The sequence below is a fragment of the Apis cerana genome, linkage group LG8, assembly GCF_029169275.1.
Source record: "Apis cerana isolate GH-2021 linkage group LG8, AcerK_1.0, whole genome shotgun sequence".
Classification (NCBI taxonomy): domain Eukaryota; kingdom Metazoa; phylum Arthropoda; class Insecta; order Hymenoptera; family Apidae; genus Apis; species Apis cerana.
Window position 1 is genome coordinate 9158209 of NC_083859.1, and position 19915 is coordinate 9178123.

General features: G+C 34.0%; 1 protein-coding gene across 2 annotated transcripts in view; it reads right to left on the minus strand.

Annotated features, from left to right (window-relative positions):
- The window catches only part of LOC107996449 (beta-1,4-glucuronyltransferase 1), a 47756-nt gene that overhangs the window by 10289 nt on the left and 17552 nt on the right, over positions 1–19915 (minus strand). Inside the window, exons 1-2 of one of the 2 annotated variants that reach the window (XM_028666049.2) lie at positions 19742–19897; positions 1446–2008 (exon numbers count right to left, since the gene is read on the minus strand). In XM_028666049.2, coding sequence (XP_028521850.1) covers positions 1446–1817 — 372 coding nt within the window. In that variant the 5' untranslated portion in view covers positions 1818–2008; positions 19742–19897. Of the gene's footprint in view, positions 1–1445; positions 2009–19741; positions 19898–19915 lie in introns of those variants that run through there. The other variant, XM_017054496.3, reaches the window with a different exon arrangement.

Consider the following 19915-nt stretch of genomic DNA (forward strand, 5'->3'; position numbering starts at 1 on the left):
AGTAACTTGTTCTCTCCGTCCAGATATAGCGAGAAACCTAACCTAGATCTCCCGATCGTCCAACCGTATCTCCATACAATAGAATGTCGCCTAAATGGATCGTGAAATAATTTCCAATTACTTTAATATTAACTATTTAAATAGTCTATTGAATTGAAAATGTCGATAGAAAGAACAAATCGCGCTGCTTGAATAATTTCCTCTTTTTGCATAAAACATTCTCGACCTTCCATTTTTTTTTATATAAACATCAATCAATATCTAGAACATCGTAGTATCATCTTTCATCACAGATTTCAAACAATTATATCGATCGAAATTTAATTTTACGTGTAAAATTACTACGATAACTTGTTAATCGTAACAATAAATCGCAAATATAATCGTAACTATAATAAAATAGTTACGAAAAAAAAAATCATTCGAACATTTTAACTCTGCTCTCAGCAATGGTGACTCTCAGGCACCACTCGGTTTGAACGTCGAGAATATTTATTTATGTTGGATTTTTCTAAAATATCGCTTCACGAATAGAATAATATACTATCGAATGGTTAGATTTTTTAATCTCAAATTAATCGAATTACGTTAGTTCGAGTTTGACAACAGTAACATTATTTTCAAAAATATTTTTGAGTTTTGTAAGCATGGAATAAAGTGAAATGAAATTAGTCGGAGCGAGGATGAGTTTGATTTTCCGTTATTAAATAATTATTTCTACTCGTTAAAAAATTGACGACAGAAACAAGGAAAATGTGGTAGAAGATGAAAGATAATGGACAATATGAGAGCAATTACTTTATTATTAAAATATCGCACGACAACGTATACTTTAATATTCGACAAATTTTCTTCCTTCATAAAGATGCACAAAACCCTTTCGCTACGAGCAATTTCTCCGCTGCCAAAAATGTGCACAATACTCGAGAAAATCGTCAGCGTTTACGGCATTTTTTTTTTGGTGACTTTTATTATTGAGGAATCTCGCGAGAAACAAATAATAAAAACAAAACTCGATATACAATAACTCGCATTTTATACAGTCCATAACATATCAATGGTTAATTTTATGTAGAGCGACTATAATGGCCCGTAGTGACGAAAGTGTTATTTCTATTCATTAAGAAATTGACGATAGAGAAAGGGAAAATAGCGATGAAGATAGAGATATAACGTAAGAAGATGGAAAAATAATAGACAGCACTCTCAACGAAATAAGAAAGATGAAAGACGTTAAACGACATTTAATCGCACGAAATATACGCTTTAATATCCAAATTTTCTTTCCTCGCGCATAAAGACGCACAAAATATTAAAAAAGAGTTTTATACACGTCGACCGGGTGCGATTGAAATCGTGTGTAGCTGTTGGTCCGGGAGAGGCCTCGAGCGCAAAGGTTTTTTTTTCTCTCTCAAAAAGGCGCCGAAGAAAAGAAATGGACTCACCGTCTGATTACGCCTGCGCGATTCAGCTCCGTGGACGGGGTCAGGCCTGGCCTCGTCGTTGGTCGTCGGCCTCGTAACGAGATGCCTCGCCCTTATCTGGCCGGTCTTGTTGCCGTTACGGGCGCCCTTGCCCGCGCCCTCCTTGGTCGTGGGCACAGCTGACGAGGTGGCGGCGCCCTTCTGGGTGCCGTTCACCGGCTCAACGCCGCCGAACGTCTCCGATTGCAGCGGCGCCGCCCAGTTGGTCGGCGGCTCCTCGATCCAGGGCCCGGAGGAGCCGTAATGGGCGCATACGTAGAGCAACACGCAGATATTGAGCACCACCGACACCCGTAGTGCCCAATTTCTACGCAATATGCTCAACATGCTCATTCTCCACCACCACCCCCTCCAGGACCACGGGGCAGGTCTCGTCGAGGTCGTGGCCGACGGCGGCTGCCGGCCGTTCTTCTACCGTCTTCTTCTTCCGTCCACCTCCCCACCCCTACGGGGCCCGTGATGCTCCGCGATCAGGATCTGGGCATCATTCCGCCCAGTTTCGACCCCTCCCTCTCGATCAACCTCTGAAAATTAATGCATCAATTGGATTGGATTGGATGCTTCGATTTTTCTTTTCGATTTTTTTTAAAGACTCTAAAGAAATTGAATATCGAAACGGAATATTTCGGTACATATTTGTATAATACTCGGTGCAAATTTAAATTGCACTTTTGTATTGATAAAAATTTGCCAAGACGTTTTACGAATATAATACGTATATAAGCATACGAGAAGAAGGAAAGATATTATCGATTTAATTAATCGATTCTTAATTCGATCCATGCAACGAGGCAAAAAGAGAAAAAAAGGAAACTCTAATCAATATATCGTTATCACACCGAGGGATCGAGAGTAACTAGGATAAGTTAGCTGACAATCCTTTCAACGAGTCTCGAAACGAGGATCGCGATTACGTTTGCGCAAGAGTACGGTGAAATCGAGGGGGCTCGATTGGAGATCGTTGAATCTGTTACAGGCCGGTCATTCCTTAATCGGCGGACTACTTTGGCCACGGAAAATCAATAAGGACGGGTTAATTTTAGCCCGCGAATGCGGAAAGATCGGGCCGATATCATTCACCGTGAATAGAAATTATCCCGGTAAATGTGAAGAATTTAAACGAATATGAAATTGACGATTATATAAAAATCGCGAATAATATTTAAGATCCGAGAATCTAATTATCGAGTCAAATCATTATACATATTTACATACATGTCTATTCCCACTCAACTGGTACTTTACTTTATCCTTCACGTACATGTATTATAAATTCAAATTACTTGCTCAACGATTAATCCGAAACTTTGAAAATCGATATTAACTAGACAGGAATTATAGATATCTTTGTAAACTTTGCGTTTAATTATTATATTCCACGATGGAAACGGTGGACAATCGAATGTCACGCTCGCAAGCCAAGAGTTTACAACTGCAACTCGCAAGTAAAACACCGAGTCTGGATCTGAGCCAACTTCTTCTCCCCCCTCCCTCAACTGGTATTATCTCAAGCTGCTCTTTGAGGCTTTCTATACGTATATACACACACACATATACACGTATGTATATACATATCATTTCCAGAGGACCGTACAAAGGCCTGTTTCACTGGTCGAACAATTCTTGGGCGCTCGGTTATTAGCAGGAACGGGAGCAGCGGCGAGAACAACCGTTCGAAATTGGCACGGCACTTTGTATCGCGACTTAATACGATATACGTAGAGACGGCAATTGGAGTTTCTGGAAGTTGGATTGCACGTCAACGGGGGAGAAGTTGGGCAACATTATGCCGGGAGGGCATATAACGCGAAACTCGATATTAGCTTCCGATGATTATTACCCGAGGACGAATAGAACGTCACGGATTTACTTTATACATGCAAACTTGGAAACGATGTAAACTTCCTACTAGATATTCTTATCGTCATTATGATGCATAGTCTGACCGCTTTCAAAATTATCGAACGCTTTTCGATCGTTTTAAATTAAATTGTACGTAAATATATATTTTAAACGATTAATTCGTAAACAGAGAAAATTTAATAAGAAGTAAAAAAAGATTGTCGAGACGTACATTAGGTTAATAGGTTTACTTTATTCTTTTCGTCAAATAGAAATTGAAGATGCGGAGTTGGTTGCTCCTGGCGTCGAGCAACCCGCCGTGCATCGCACAATTCACATTCGAAACGGAAGTTTTAAATAACGAGTTTTATTGATATCTCGATTATTATAGGATAGATAAATAAGAATTATTTTAAATTGATTATTTAAGCAGTCGTCGATTGAAAAATAAGAAAAAAGCAAGTAATCCTTTACACTCGACATTTCAGTTTATTAGTACTGAAATTCTACTGTTGCGTACTCGAGCGTGACGTATATAGCGTTATTCGAAATAATGCGCGTGTAATAACGGGGAAACTCGATTATGTCGAATAGGGACGAAACCGAAGGACGGATTGATCGAAATCCTAATGGAAGTTGCGAGAAGGCGTAAGAAAGGGTTGAGCGTAATTATCAACAACGTTCCGTCGAATTTTAATTAGAAAATTTAAAATGGAAAATCGGAGTAATATTAATTACACGTTAATTATTCGAAACGTTTTTACGTACGATAAAAAAAAATTAACCAGTCGAAGATATTCTCGAGCTCCATTTTCCAGCTTGGCACGCACTTCATATAGAAGTAATGAATCAAATGGTAATGAGACAGCCCTAGTTTCGTTATTTCTTTTTTTTTTTCTGAACAACTTTCCAACCTTTGCGAATATTCAAGAAATAACTCGAAGATAATTCTTGTCAAAAGTTTTCGTATTAAAAATTTTTATCGTATAAATAATTTTTTTTAATCATTTGATGTTCATCCAAATTTGAATTATTTGGATATATACGGAAACGAAATTACGCTCGTTGCAAAGTTAAATTCTGATTGAATTTCGACCACGGTTGACCTGTTACGTTTAAATTATGGCGGGAGCAGACATCTTGATTTAGATTGGATACGAACCACTTTTTTGGTTACGTTTATTTCATTCACGAATATCATATATAAATCGGATTTTTAGACCCGAGCTACGATCCGATGTATAATAAGAATTGAATTCTGATTAAATTTAGGTTAAGTTTAACATTACGCTCGTGTCATTATAAACTTATTTTTTATTCTCTCGACGATCTAATGTTGCATAGTTGCTCAAGTGTTTCGAAAGTGTCCCAATAATGGGACACCGTTTCGCGATCCTTGCCAGACGATTGCGCCAGACTATATAATTAATCGCTCTAAACCTGAGGAGAAGATACGGGATGAACGGTCGACGAACCTTTGTCGTGTTGCAAAGTTGTCGTGGCGCCAAGGTAGGGGGGAAGAAAATCGATGCAACTGTTTAATACGAGTGATTCATCGAGACTCGATTACCGTAGCAAAACGTAGCGCGCTAGAGATCTTTACGTGTTTATCGTTCGCGTAGATGGCAACGTCGAAACGAAATCGTCGCCACGGCAATAGCCTTTATCTCCCTTCGCCTCGTGGAAAAAAGGAAAAAATGGATACGGGTCTGAATAAAATAAAATTTCGTTTCGATCGAAAAAAAAAAGTTAACAAAAACAAATCTGATCTTGTTATAAATTTTCGTGGATTTCGATTTGGTAAATCAAGAGATGCAAGAAAAAGAGAAAAAGTAATCAATTAATCACATTATATCGAATATTATATTTGAAATCTGTAGCTGTATTTTTACGTTATGCATTAACGTATCTCTCCTTTTTTTTCCCTTCAAATTAATTTAACGCATAATTTAACGAAATGTAATCCAATTTTTAATTGCGTATTTTTTAAGAAGCGACAAAAAAATATCTAACCACACCAGGATTTATATTTACGAAAAACTCGTATATATAAATGTATCAAGGCTATTCTTGTACGAGTATAATGAGTAACTGTGAACTTTTTATCGAAGAATTGAAATATCGATCTGAGGCGTTGTAAATGTGTTTGTAAAACGTGTTTCTAAATGTTCCGCAAAGCGTAAATTGTTTCACGTTACCCATTATGATTCGTTCCGGCGATAAAGTCACGCGTTGTTTAAAAACAATTTCACTTGTCGCGCGTTGGCAACGTTGATGCACAACATTAATATGCACTTCCGCAGAGGATACATTACCATAAGTACACGAAGTGTACCGGGTGCGCGTTTCTGTTTGATAAGAATCGGGGAGAGAAGACACTGTCTGGCTTCCAAATTAACCGTGGGGAACCGAAACGAGATCGCCGTTTTCAATTTGTATGTGAATTCACCGGCCATTTGGAAAATTTCGATGGGGCGACAAACGAACAGCGGCGATCATCGATCAATTGGTAATCGCTATGTATGTGTAATTGAAATATCAAAAAGGAAAAAAGAAAAATGAAAAAATAAATCGAAGTAGAAATTGTAAATTCGAGTTCAAATCCAATTTACTTATCTACTACTTTATTTATTTACTGTAAACATTGGCTTCGTTAACTTCTGTTTAGAATTATCTTATCTCTAATAAAGTATTGGTAGAAAAAGTCAATTATTGATACCGGTTCGGTTGAGGTGAAAAATTGATCGATTAATATATCGAATAATGTCAGTAATTTAAATAATAATCATGTAATCTTAGCCATTCTACAATTAATCGTAGCTTATTCGATGCTTCGAATAATAAATTTATAGAAATAACTTTACTCTTCTTATAATTTTTTCGAATCGACAATATAACGATACAGGAGTTGCTTGATATACAAATTGTATATTTTTCGTATTTATATTTCTACGATCTTAATTATACAAAATTACCGCTCAAATTTAATAATATTCCATTTCCAATAAAAAAAGTTTACTCGTATCGAAAAATAATTTTATTCTCAACTTTATAATTTTTTGGAATCACATAATGATACGTCATACGTCGCTTGACGTACAAATTACATTATATTTCGCGTAATTATATATTTCAACGATATTTGATAAATAATCGTAATTTCTATGTATTAGCTATATAATTACTTCATTATCCGAACAACTCGATCCTCCTTAATCAATCATAATAAATCTCTCTAAGCACCGCTGTACATATTTCACACGTAAAACATATTTTACACGTTTCGAGAAAATATACGAGAGAAAAGGGCTCTTCTTCTTACTCAAATTCAATAATATTCCGTTTCCAGTAATACTTCGCGTAATCGCTCCTAACGATTTCCTACGTAGGCGTGCAACGTTATGTGTCGTCACGAGCAAACTCGTTCTGGGCGATTGTTTCGAGCCTTCGAATCGACAACGAATTTTTCCTCTCCCGGGCGTTAAATAAAATTTTCTCCTTTCTCTCTCTCTCTCTCTCTTGCTCGCATTTCGTGTCTTGTCGGAGGACACGCGTGTAGGAGTCGACGGAATCGCTATCGAACTAAAAACGATAACATTGTTTGGTGGCGCGTTCGAAACGGGTGGCGCCCTCCCCTCCCTTTTGCGTCGAACGAGCGAGGTAAGCGAGATCTTGTGGATTCGGTGTATTTCCTTCGTATCAATTTCGGTCACCTACGCCTACTTCCGGAAACGACCGGATGGATGGCCGGACGTCGTGGGCGTTTCGAATCGCGATCAAGATCGATCCGTTGAAAGCGGGAATTCATTAGGAAAATTAGAACGAAGAGAGCCATTCCTCTAATGGGATCTCGCCTTGTATAATTACATCTTTCGGAATCCACAAGATTTTTATCTAAATTGAATTGGATTTCGAAAGTTTTCCATCCAATTATTTTGTCCTTTCTCTTTTTAATCGATAAACGTCGTCCAATATATTTTTTTTTGAAATTTTAAAAAATCAAAGAATATTTATATTTATATATTATATTATATATTTGGCTGGAAACTCTGTTAAAGAGAATCGAGAATCTTTCTCGATTAAAAATAACCACGTAACAATAGCTCAACGGAGCTAATCCTCGGATAAGAGTTCAGTTCAAGATTTCTCTTCAAATGATGATGAAAATGGGGAGATAAATCAGAAATGAAAATTTAATTCGGGAGCTCTCAATTTTCGTAGAAAAGAAACCCATTCAGGTACGACGTTTGTAATTCTCGGCCGATGCACAAGACAGCTTTCAACCTGATAATAACTCTATTACCAGACACCCGTAGTAATACTGTCCGCGTTGCGAAATACGGAGACAGGCGGACGGTGGAGAAATACGGAATTTCACGGAAAATTCAATGAAACTTTGTTCGAGGAAACGAACGAGACCGCTTTCCTCCCTGCTAATTATATTAGAATTATATCACGAGAAATAATATAAAGCAACTTTTCGAGATTGTTGATCAATTATGATGATCAGTCAATCAATAATTATCGAGTTTATCACTCGAAGCAGAATCGAATTTCTGGTCATCTTTATGGAATGGAATAAAGAGATTTAGATTTCGAATTGACAAATTTATTTTTATCTGTGATATATATATATATTATATATTAAATTTGTTCCGTTTTACATTTACTCGTTTTGCAGGTTAGGTTTAGATAGTCAGTCGAATTCATTTCTTGTCACACGGAATTAGATTCATTACAGTTAAAAAATATATATATATAATAGTAAGAAATTTCAATTCTCTCCATACGAAATTTCGTGTTGAATTTATTTTTGTCTGTGATATATATATATATAGTATTAGGTTATATCTGTGATATATGTATATATACAGTATTAGTTCATTTCTTGTCACACGGAATTAGATTCATTCGCTTATAGTTAAAAAAATATATATATAACAGTAAGAAATTTCAATTCTCGTATCTCCATACGAAATTTCGAGTTGAATTTATTTTTGTCTGTGATATATATATATATACAGTATTAGGTTTGTTCCATTTACTCGTATTGTAGGTTAGGTTTAGATCGAGTCGTTCATTTCTTATCACACGGAATTAGATTCATTACAGTTAAAAAATATATATATATAACAGTAAGAAATTTCAATTCTCGTATCTCCATACGAAATTTCGAGTTGAATTTATTTTTGTCTGTGATATATATATATATATATACAGTATTAGGTTTGTTCCATTTACACGTATTGCAGGTTAGATTTTAGATCGAGTCATTCATTTCTTGTCACACAATATATATAACAGTAAGAAATTTCAATTCTCATACGAAATATAAAATTTAATTCGATTTAATTCAACATATCTTTGCAATTTATCTTTTTAGAGTGTCTTGGCTATGCCAGATGTCCACGGAAACGATATATTCTTCTCTTCACGAACAAGATTTCGTCATAACGATCCATTGATACGAATGTCTCGTTAATTAGAGAAACACTGGTTCGAATAGAGCCTGTCTAACCGTGATCGCTAATAGCAATCACAGATGGTCCAATTCACTGGATGCCGATAGACCGAGGGCCGAGAGGTTGATGACCTAAATTCGAACTCAAAGACGTGTACCTACCTCCTAGAGGACACGATGACGTATACTACGTTGGCCTAAGCAATTGATTCATAGGTATACCAGAAATCTAATAACGATAAATATTCCAATATTTATATTTATAATTATAATTAATATATTTCTTCTATAGCGATTTATCAGTGTGTCCAGTGTAAATTGGAAGAACTGTTTCAGGTTATATTATAACGTGCAAGCATATAGGATTTGTTCATGTTGGATTGGATGTCTTCTTTTTTTAAACACGATGCATTTCACGCGTATCGTGGAATATACCCGATAACGTGCATTATCAGGTTCGCATGAATCAGAATTAGAGCATTGAATTAAATTATACTAGAAATAAGAGTGTATATATATATATAGGTCTCGTATACAGAATTGATATATTCGTGAAACATTTTTGAATCGATAGAAAAGGTAGAAGCGTTAATTCATTGAAAAGGTTGGTTATATGCAATGCTTAGACTACTTGAATCATGCACGATACTCGACGCGAAGTCAAAACAGATACAAAAGTAAGTATAGAAAAAATATATTTGTTCTCACTCGATTTGATTTGTAAAGCAAATATTGAAGTTCGTATTATAGATAAGCCCATTCATAGACAGAATGGATAATATATATCTCTGCCCCGCTCCCAGCCTTTCATAATCGTTCTTTCAAAGATGCTCCATTGATTATTATTGACCTATCATTATTATACACCTTGCCTGCATTTAGACTCGTAATTCGAATAATCTAAGCATTATACACCTATATACACAATATTAAATTTAATCGCTTGAAATAATATTTATTATATCGTTAGAATTAACTTTTCTTCCCTTTCCAATTTTAAATAAATTCCTCGATCGTCCCACAAATTCACAGTTCGAATAATCTAAGCGTTAAACGTGTACAAATTTATCCAATTTATATCGTTAAAATTAACTTTCCTCCCCTTTCCAATTTTAAACAAATTCTTCGGTCGCCTATTCAAATAATCTAAGCATTAAACGTGTACGTATCAATTTACCCACACAATATTGATATTAAATTTAATCTCTTGATAATATTATTTATTATATCGTTAAAGTTACCTTCCTTTTTTCCTTCCTCTCCCAATTTTAAATAGATTCTTCGATCGTCCCACAATTATAAATCATTCTTATCGTTCGAACATGTGGTTAACATTAATAAAGCAGGCCGATAGAGGCGTGTCATCGTCGTATACGGATTTCCTTAACGCTTGGGGAGAGGGGACTCGTTGTCGAGATAAAGGAGGCGCGTTTTCTCGACTGATATTAAGGAAATTGCGATGGTCAACGCGCACGACGTAAGGCAAGGTTAGTTGATAGGGGCAAATGAATACGGGTCATCCATTCCATCCGTCTTTGGAATTGGTTTTAAGCAGAGGGGCTTGCGTACACAAAACTCTGTGATCTGTTCGCAGTTCCACCGCTCGGCTTTAATAATAGTCTAAGCCGGTCTAGAATTAGGGAAGTTTTATCGATAAAACGGAAAAAGGGGGATGACGTCGAGGCTGTCATCCATTTATTATCGTAACTAAATATACGCGAAAAATCCAGGTTAAAGGTGGATACACAACTTTGCAGAGTATTTTAAAGAAAGATCACGAAAAGTCGTAATAATTTTAAGATGTGCAAACTTGTTTTATTGCCACAAGTAAACTCGTGAAAATTATATTTTGATTTGGCAGTCTTTCTATCGTTAATTTTGAGAAAATAATTTTAAAAAGTTTACTCTACTCGAAGTTTAAAGTTCCAATGTGAATAAAAATCAACAAATTCATGAAAATTATATTTTGATGATAGTCTTCTTTGAGTATCGAATTAATTTTGAAAAAATAATTTCTAATTTAAAAAAATACACGTCTAAAATTCCGAAGAAATTTCGATCTTGAAATGTGTTTCAGATGTTTTAAAAGATATTTCAAGTGTTGTCGATGAATTCATGAAAATTTCTGAGTATCGAATTAATTTTGAAAAAATAATTTCTAATTTAAAAAAATACACGTCTAAAATTCCGAAGAAATTTCGATCTTGAAATGTGTTTCAGATGTTTTAAAAGATGTTTCAAGTATCACAATCTTGTGAATAAATTCATGAAAATTTTTGAGTATCGAATTAATTTTCAGGAAATAATTTAAAAAAATATACGTCTAAAAGAAATTTCGATCGATCTTAGAAAGTTATTCATATTTATTTTAAAAGTGCAAGTATCGCAAAACCTTTTATATTTCGTTTCATAAAACAATGGAAAGCTTTATATGGAATAGTTTCGAACTTGTCGAGGATTGTTTCCTTTTTAAAGTTGTTTTCGTTCGATCGTCGTCGAATCGATGCGCAATTTGTTTTGTGCATGTATCGCGAAAAAAAAAGAGAAAAAACATATGTATATGCCATTTGCATGATGGTGAAATGAATTATGGAGCAGGAATACGGTGACCAGCAATTTCGCAAACGGCATTGTCTTCGTGTAATGCCACGTGTTTTAGACGAGTCGATGGTTAAACGATCGATTATTATTTACCGTGACTCGAATCTTAACAAAATTTTGAGAGCGAGGAGAGAAAAGTGTTGAACGAAATTCGAAGGTTGGTTGAAATTTTTTGAAATTTATTTGTTATTCAAAATTTTCAAAAAAAACAGCAATTTATTCTTCGCTCTGCAAGTGAAAAAACTATGAAAAATTCATTGATCTTGTCGAATCGATAAAATTGATTGCTATGAATCAGTATAGACGATAAATAAATAAATAATTATTTTAAAAAGTAATCGGAGAATAATAAATAAATCGTATTAATTTATTCTTGGATGAAGAGGAGAAATTTATTTTTGTTTAGTAGGTGGAAGATAAGAAATATTCAAAATTCGAAGATATTTTGAATTTATGATTAATTAAAATGAAGCAAAATCGTCCATTTTATCCAAATATCATGCATGCTTGAAATTTATAGAAAGATCGAATCGAATAACTGATTTATAAATATATTATATTATTAATAATATCGATTAATAATAAATAAAGTAACGTAGAAAATCAAGATATATAAAATTCTTTCTACGAATAGAAAATTGTATAAAAATTTCTTTTCTCTTTGCCAATAAATAATATTCAACGTCGTCTTACGATCGATTCTTTTCGCTTCTTTCTGGACAGTTACTTGAGAGATTGAGAGCCACTGCTCTAAACTTCGTCAATAGAGGAAGAACGAAATTAGCACGAAATAGATTTAAATGAATTTGTTCGGTTATAATTAAGAATCGTGACAAATGGTTGAAGTTTCGCGGAAGAAAAAAAAAATTTTAATAACCAAGAGATAATAAAAAGAATTCATCTACTCGATTATTCCAACATGCACTTGTGCAAGGATAATTCGTCCTCTAAAGATAGATCGAACAAACAAGCCGAGGATGAAGCTAGTGTTAAATAACTGACTCACCGACTCATTATCGAGGCAACGGCCAAGAAATTACAGTACATGCTGTTTGCATCCTGAGTTTGCATTATTATTCGTTTCTTTTCCTTGAGAAATCAAGAAACTAAACCTTTTCAACGTACAATCAAGAAATTGATATTAATTTCAATCCGGGATGATGAAGCAACGAATAGCTTGTTCAAAAATTCCTACCTTCGGTCATTTTTTCAAATTTTTCTCGAAAACGGATCGATCGTTCGTATTTTGTTTTTATTTCAAATCGATTAAGGCAACGTGCAAATACACGTGTAAAAACTTGAAAATATAAATATTAATTAATCACGTACAATATATAATTTATGTGAATGTTAACTTTTAATATTATACACTTTCTGAGAGGAGTTATAAAGTTGCAGTCGTGTCGCAGCACACAATACAATTTTACTTCACGTGCAATTTTAGAAATTTTACGAAATGGCCTTCAAAGCTGTCGTCGCGTTACTCTTTGATGCCATCGAAGAGTGCCTTTCTTTCGAGCGAGCTTTTTACCTGCTAAAAAAAAAAAAGAAAAAAAGAAAAGAAAAAACTGCGTTAAAACATTTTCCTCGTTTACCTTTACTTCTCCTCGATGATCTCTCCTTTTTTTTTTCTTTTTCCATTGTTCCAAAAGTAAAGAAAGACGCTCGCCTTGAAAAATGGACGATGGCCAAGCATTTGTACTATAATTGTACGAGATACGTCAATTCGCGATGACAATTTCTGAACGCTTTGATCATACAAAATAATTTTTGTATAAATCTTTCAAAGTTGAAAAATGAACAAAATTGAGAGACGATACACGAGGCATAATTTATATAACGAAGTTTACTTTCCAAGAGATATAATTGGCTTGTTAATTATAAGCATAATAAATAGACCGTTTATATTATTTATAATTGCTTTTGGCTACGCAGGAAATTCCGATTAATTATATCACGGATAAACATGGATGAGAACTGCTCGAACGAAACTGTTTTTCGTTTTTTTTTTTTTTTTTTTTAATTTTCTTTTAATTACCGTTGTGCAATCGCAATATGGGTCTTGTTTGTTCTTCTTCTTCTTTTTTTTTTTTTTTTTAATTTTCCTTTAAACGTAGCGGTGATCTAAATATGGGCAATTTTAAATTCGAATGCAAAGAAAATAGAAAATTGATACGAATAATTTTCTCTCTTGTCGTCGTTGTTTTCTTTTCATTAAGAAAAATATTCGTAAAAAAAAAAAAAAAAGGAAATACCTCGCGTACTTTATCGCGTAATTGTTTAATTTGTCGTTTATTTTAAGAGGTGCATATCTTAATTATTCACTTCACATATAGAATGAACAACGATATTTTTGATAATCATTAGTGATCGTGCGACAAACATACTGCGTAACGCTCGTACAATATTCATAAAATGATGTAATCAACTTGATGGATGAATAAGTGCTTCCAATAACACGAAGGAAAAAAGAAAAAAGAGATATAAGAAGAAAAAATTATAAGAAGTATATATATAAAAAAAAAAAAAAGATCAAATTAATATTATACAGCGATATGATAGAATCGAAAAATTTGGAAAATTTGGAAAATACGCAAGGATCGTGGCGAGAGACAACGATTCTCGCCTATATGGATCTCGTTTCATACGTCATCAAGTGTAAACAAAGGGAAAAGCAACAAGTCCTAACCCGAATCTAACCCAATAAGCAACAAGTCCCACGCTTATCAAATGCCTCTCTCATCGACGATAAATTGGAGGCATGGCGTACAATTTTCGTGATCCGGTCATAAATCTCTGTCAATCAGCAAGCTATATATCGGGCAAATTAGTTCATTAAGGGAGGAATAAACGGAGGAAAAAAATTGCACGTTCGATCGAGGATAACGATCGTTAAATTATTTCGTTGTTTCTAGTCGTTTCGTAAAATGTATATAAAAAAAAAAAAGAAGGAAGGACTTGTTATCATCGTCGATGGATCGTTTGCCAAGGATACATTTTTCATTATCGTGTATTATATTGCGAAACTGAGAAAAGCTCGAGGAAATAAAAAAGAGAAGAAAAGAGAAAAAAGATCGGTCGGGTTATACGTGTTTCGGAACATCGATGACTGGAAGCATTGTGCAAAGGGTTACGTCAGAACGTCCCTCGTAGCAGAAGCTATTTTATTGCTTGATTACAAGATTGTTAGGCATTCCGCTCCTTTCGAATTTTTTTTAAAATGATCCTTCAATAGTAAACCATTCTTTTGAAAATTAAGACCCCGGACGATGCCGCAATGCTCAATTGTCCAATAAAATCCGAAACCGAAATCTACATACGTATATATATATATATATATATATTCGCTTCGAGGAATAATGCTTCATATATATTTTAGAGCCACTTGTCCAATGAAATCTATATTTGTTTCAAGGAATAATGCTTTATATATATTTTAGAGCCACTTGTCCAATGAAATCTATCGAAATCTATATTTTGATGCAATAATGTTTTATAAATATTTTAGAGTCATTTGTCCAATAAAATCTATCGAAATCTATATTTTGAGAAATAATGTTTTATAAATATTTTACAGTCACTTGTCCAATGAAATCTATCGAAATCTATATTTTGATGTAATAATGTTTTATAAATATTTTAGAGTCATTTGTCCAATCTATCCGAAACCTATATATATTTGTTTCGAGAAATGTTTATATGTATTTATAATATATATCGAGAAAATTTTATATGTATTTTAGAGTTATTTGTTCAATGAAATCTATCGAAATATATATTTGTTTCAAGGAATAATACTTTATATATATTTTAGAGTCCAATAAAATCTATCGAAATCTATATATATTCTTTTCAAGAAATATATTTTAGAGCCACTTGTCCAATGAAATCTATCGAAATCTATATTTTGACAGGTAATGTTTTATATATATTTTAGAGCTACTTATCCAATGAAATTTATATATATTCGAAATTTATATATATTCATTTCGAGAAATAATATTTTATATACATGTTAGAGCTTCTTGATAATACTTTATATGTATTTTAGAGCAATTTGTCCAATGAAATCTATCGAAATCTATATTTTGACAGGTAATGTTTTATATATATTTTAGAGCCACTTGTCCAATGAAATCTATCGAAATCTATATATATATTCATTTCGAGAAATAATATTTTATATACATTTTAGAGCTACTTGCCCAATGAAATCTATCGAAATTTATATATATATATTCGTTCCGAAAAATATATTTTAGAGCCACTTGTCCAATGAAATCTATCGAAATCTATATTTTGAAAATTATATTTTATATACATTTTAGAGCCACTTGTCCAATGAAATCTATCGAAATCTATATATATATTCATTTCGAGAAATAATATTTTATATACATTTTAGAGCTACTTGCCCAATGAAATCTACCGAAATATATATTTCTTTCAATGAATAATGCTTTATATATATATTTTAGAGCCAATGAAATCTATATTTGTTTCAAGGAATAATGCTTTATATATATCTTAGAGCCACCTGTCCAACGAAATCTACCAAAATCTATATATATATACTAACAAAAAGGACATATTCTCCGATCCCTTTACACATATTTCATATCAGCTGGCACTCGATTAACGACTTAATCTAAATCTTGTTTAATTATCGTCTACAGTTACCGTTCGACACACGAGCTTCTTCCACCATGGAAACCACCATGCATAATTCGAGGTGAGAAATAGTCGTAGGTAGAAATAGTTACGTTACGTTGCGTTCAAACGAGATCTCGGGGGACACGGAGCAGTACACTATTCGCGAATCGAGTTCATGGACGTGGAGCAGAGCAGCAAGTGGCACGATTGAAAGGTGGGATGGATCTACCGGGCATACGTGACATAGATGCGCATACTTGAAATGATCGACATTAATGGGCAAACAACACGAGTTACGCACGTAGTTCAGCGGTCATGTGGCAATTTAAACAGAATCTAACCAATTCGTCGGCTACCTATCATGAGTGAGAGAGCCAGGTACATCTTCCGAAAGGGCTACTTTTCGGGAAATATCATTAAGTCGGTTCCTCAAAAGTGTCTCCGCGCGAATATAAATCGCGTTTCGGGCCACACTTTGTCGAATTTATCATTTCCATTCATCGATTCGTCCGCTTGATATGCCACGTATTAACGTGTTAACGTTTCTCGACTTTCGATCAATTCGGCCGCTCGTATCTTTCCTCTCTCTCTCTCTTTCTTTCTCTTGCTCTCCCACTCACTCTTTTCTTTCATTCTCTCTTTCCTCGACCGTCGAGTGGTGAAGTCATTTCCAAAATTTCATTATCCAAAATTTACGAATAGCTTTTGTTTACGAATAGCTGTGAGTGAGAATTCTGAAAGAAAGGAGGGGAAAATGATCTTTACCTGCAATTATTTAATTTTGTAATGAAAATTTACTTGTCTCGATACCGCGAAACGTAAATCTTTCGATAATCACTTTGGCCTCGCCTTAAAACTTCTTCTTCTTCTTGTCACTCCGATAAATTGATTTCCCTCGAACACGCTTTCAACCGAATTAGAAAAACCTACTCTATCCATTGTATCTTGTAAATCTTTTGTAAAAAAGAAAAAAGTAACAGCGTGAACTCCAACTTTAAAAAATCGCATTATTTAACTCAAAATCAAATTATTGAACATGTATATATATATTTATATGGATTAATTTAATTTACTTAAAACTTAAAATCTTAAGCTTAAAATTAAAAAAATATATATATATATACACATAGTGTACAATTAATTGCAATATTGCTTCTTTTTTCCTTTCTACGATTTAAAATTTCAAACCAGGTTTTATAATTTTCGACGATGTATTAATTTGTTTGTAATCCGTGCGGGTGAACAAAGACAATGAGCGCACGAGTGGAGAGACAACGTTGCCATCGATCATTGTACTTCACAACGCCGATATCGAATTCCTGGAAGAGCAATAAAGCGCGTGTAACATCATTTTCCAGATGCGCGCCAGAAAAAAACGCCACGTATCGATGGAAAAAATGTCGATCAACAACTCCTGCCCGTCGGATTTTATTAGAAAAATCTATGGGTCAACTATCGCCGTGGCGGGGAGAAATGATTAATTTCAATCGAACGATGATCGAGAACGTTGAAAACCGATACATTTAACTCGAATTAAAGTAAATTTTCAATTTACACGTATACATTTCCTAAACGTTCGATCGATAGAGGTTTGTCGATGTATTAAAATTTCCTGTTTTTTAATTCCTATTCGAATCGATGATCTCGAGAAGAGATTATCTTTGCGCGGAGAAAATTCAATTTCCAGAACGTCAATTTATATTTGGAGGGGGAAGAACGGAGATAATTATCGAAACGAGTGTTTCTCGTACATGGGTTTAACGACATGACAAAAAAAAAAATATGTACAATGACGTATATACGATAAACATATCCCGCACGATGCAAATCTGTTCGCGAGTTCGCAAGATCGACTCGAAGAGATAAACGTAAATGTTGATACGTGAGCAACGTGTGAAACTCAATTGTTAGGTAAAGAGACAAGGTAAGGAGAGGAAAATATGAATCATTTTTGTCTTTTCTTGTTTTTTTTCTTACCATCTATTCTCCTTAACATCGTTCTCGAAATTATCGATAATTCAATTAATCGAGTGAGATAAAATAATTACAACAATTCTTAAGTCAAGTTGGAATTTTAATATAAAGTTTTGAGCTTCGAGACAAAATAATTTTGAGTTTAAATAATGAATCCTCCTGTATAATAGTTTTACATATTAAAAGAAAATGATAAAAGCAGTCGATAATATTCGAAAATGAAAAATATATCGTGTGATAAAAGAGGATGAAAATTACTCGATCGAATATAAATTTGAACAACAATCGGATTTTATTTTAGGATCGTTCGTTACGTATTCCTTCTTCCGAAACCATATTGCGATTGAAAGTTCGTTCAAGACGATAATATTATGCGCTCTATTGTTTGCAGAATGTAGCAGCGCGCATTGGATCGACTTTCCAATCCAATTATTAAACGAAAATGTTTGAGTTTCCAATTAGACCCTGGCTAGTATTTGACTTTCCAATTGGAGGATACGATTAATAACACCAATGCAAACTATTCCTCAAAATTAACACATTTCTTCTTTTCTCTTCTTTCGTTTCGTTATTTCTTATAAAACGCTTCGATCGAACGACGATTTAAACGCGCTTTTTATTTCAACGGTTTTGATCAAATATTCTCCCGTCACTTTCGATTAATTTGGCTCGAGAGGTGGAGACATCTGGAAAAGAAGATTCGTATTAATTATCGACGAGGCACAAATCGCTGGCAAAGTTTAAAATGAAGAAGGAGAGGGGGGGAATGAACGAATGCGACACGAAATAAATAACGAGGCGGAAACTGGCACTGATATCGAGAAGAAAATTTTTATCTCTACTTATCGGGAATGTAAGCCAGCGTGTTGTTCAATTTCCTGAACAGCATATATATTTATATATAAATAAAAGCATGGTGTTGAAAAGGGAAAATGGGTGGCGAATTTTTAATAAAACGTATCAAAGAAAAATCGAGAAAAGCGAGTTAAACGGATAAAGTAGAAGGAAAATAAATTATCACGATTTTATTGATACTGTTACAAAATGATCAGCGGTTAATTATCTTTAAATCGAGCTCGAGAGGATCGTCTCTTGCTTTAGGAATCGTCAGATACCACTTGTGTTGTATAACGGGTAATTATAACAGAAAAACACTGTTGAGAAATAATTGTTCTTTTAAAAAAAGACAAATAAGAGATTGAAATCGTCCAATCCTTTCAAGGGTTCTCGGAATTCTATCTAAAGAAGAAGGGATTCGTAAAAGACAGAGAAGAAGGATGATCCAAATTTCTAATCTTTGAAACTGACTCTGTGCTCGACTCTAACGCAATTAAAACTTTTCTCCAGTGTGTATCGATACTTCATAAGAGGTCAAAAGTTGATTAGATCAACGAGAATAACTCGTCTTCATCTTTCATTCGATTACTTGAGGCTTTGTTAAAATTATTGACCCTTTTAATCCGAATATCGTTTTCATCCGAAATCGATTCGAATTCGTACGCGAAACGATGCTGCTTTGCAATAAATCTACACCTCTTTTTGCACATTTTTATTAAATTTATCACGGAGAAAATACATCCTCCGTGCAAGTCATATTTTCATAATAACAACGATCCAAATATAATTTAGCGCTTTGAAACGAAAGAAAAGAAAAAAGAAAATCCAAGTCATTACATCCTCGCACAACAGCATAAATCCATACTTGAAATCAAATTATTGAACTCACCGCAGATCCAAGACTCGATATTGCGTTACTCGATTTGTACAAACTTAGAAACCACTTGGAAAGCAAAATTGCGAGAGGCAAACTGCGAGGCCAATTTATCGCGTTGAAAGAATTCGTTTAGCTATTTATCAAACTTACGTACGACTAAATTCGAGAAAAAGAGATTATGTATGA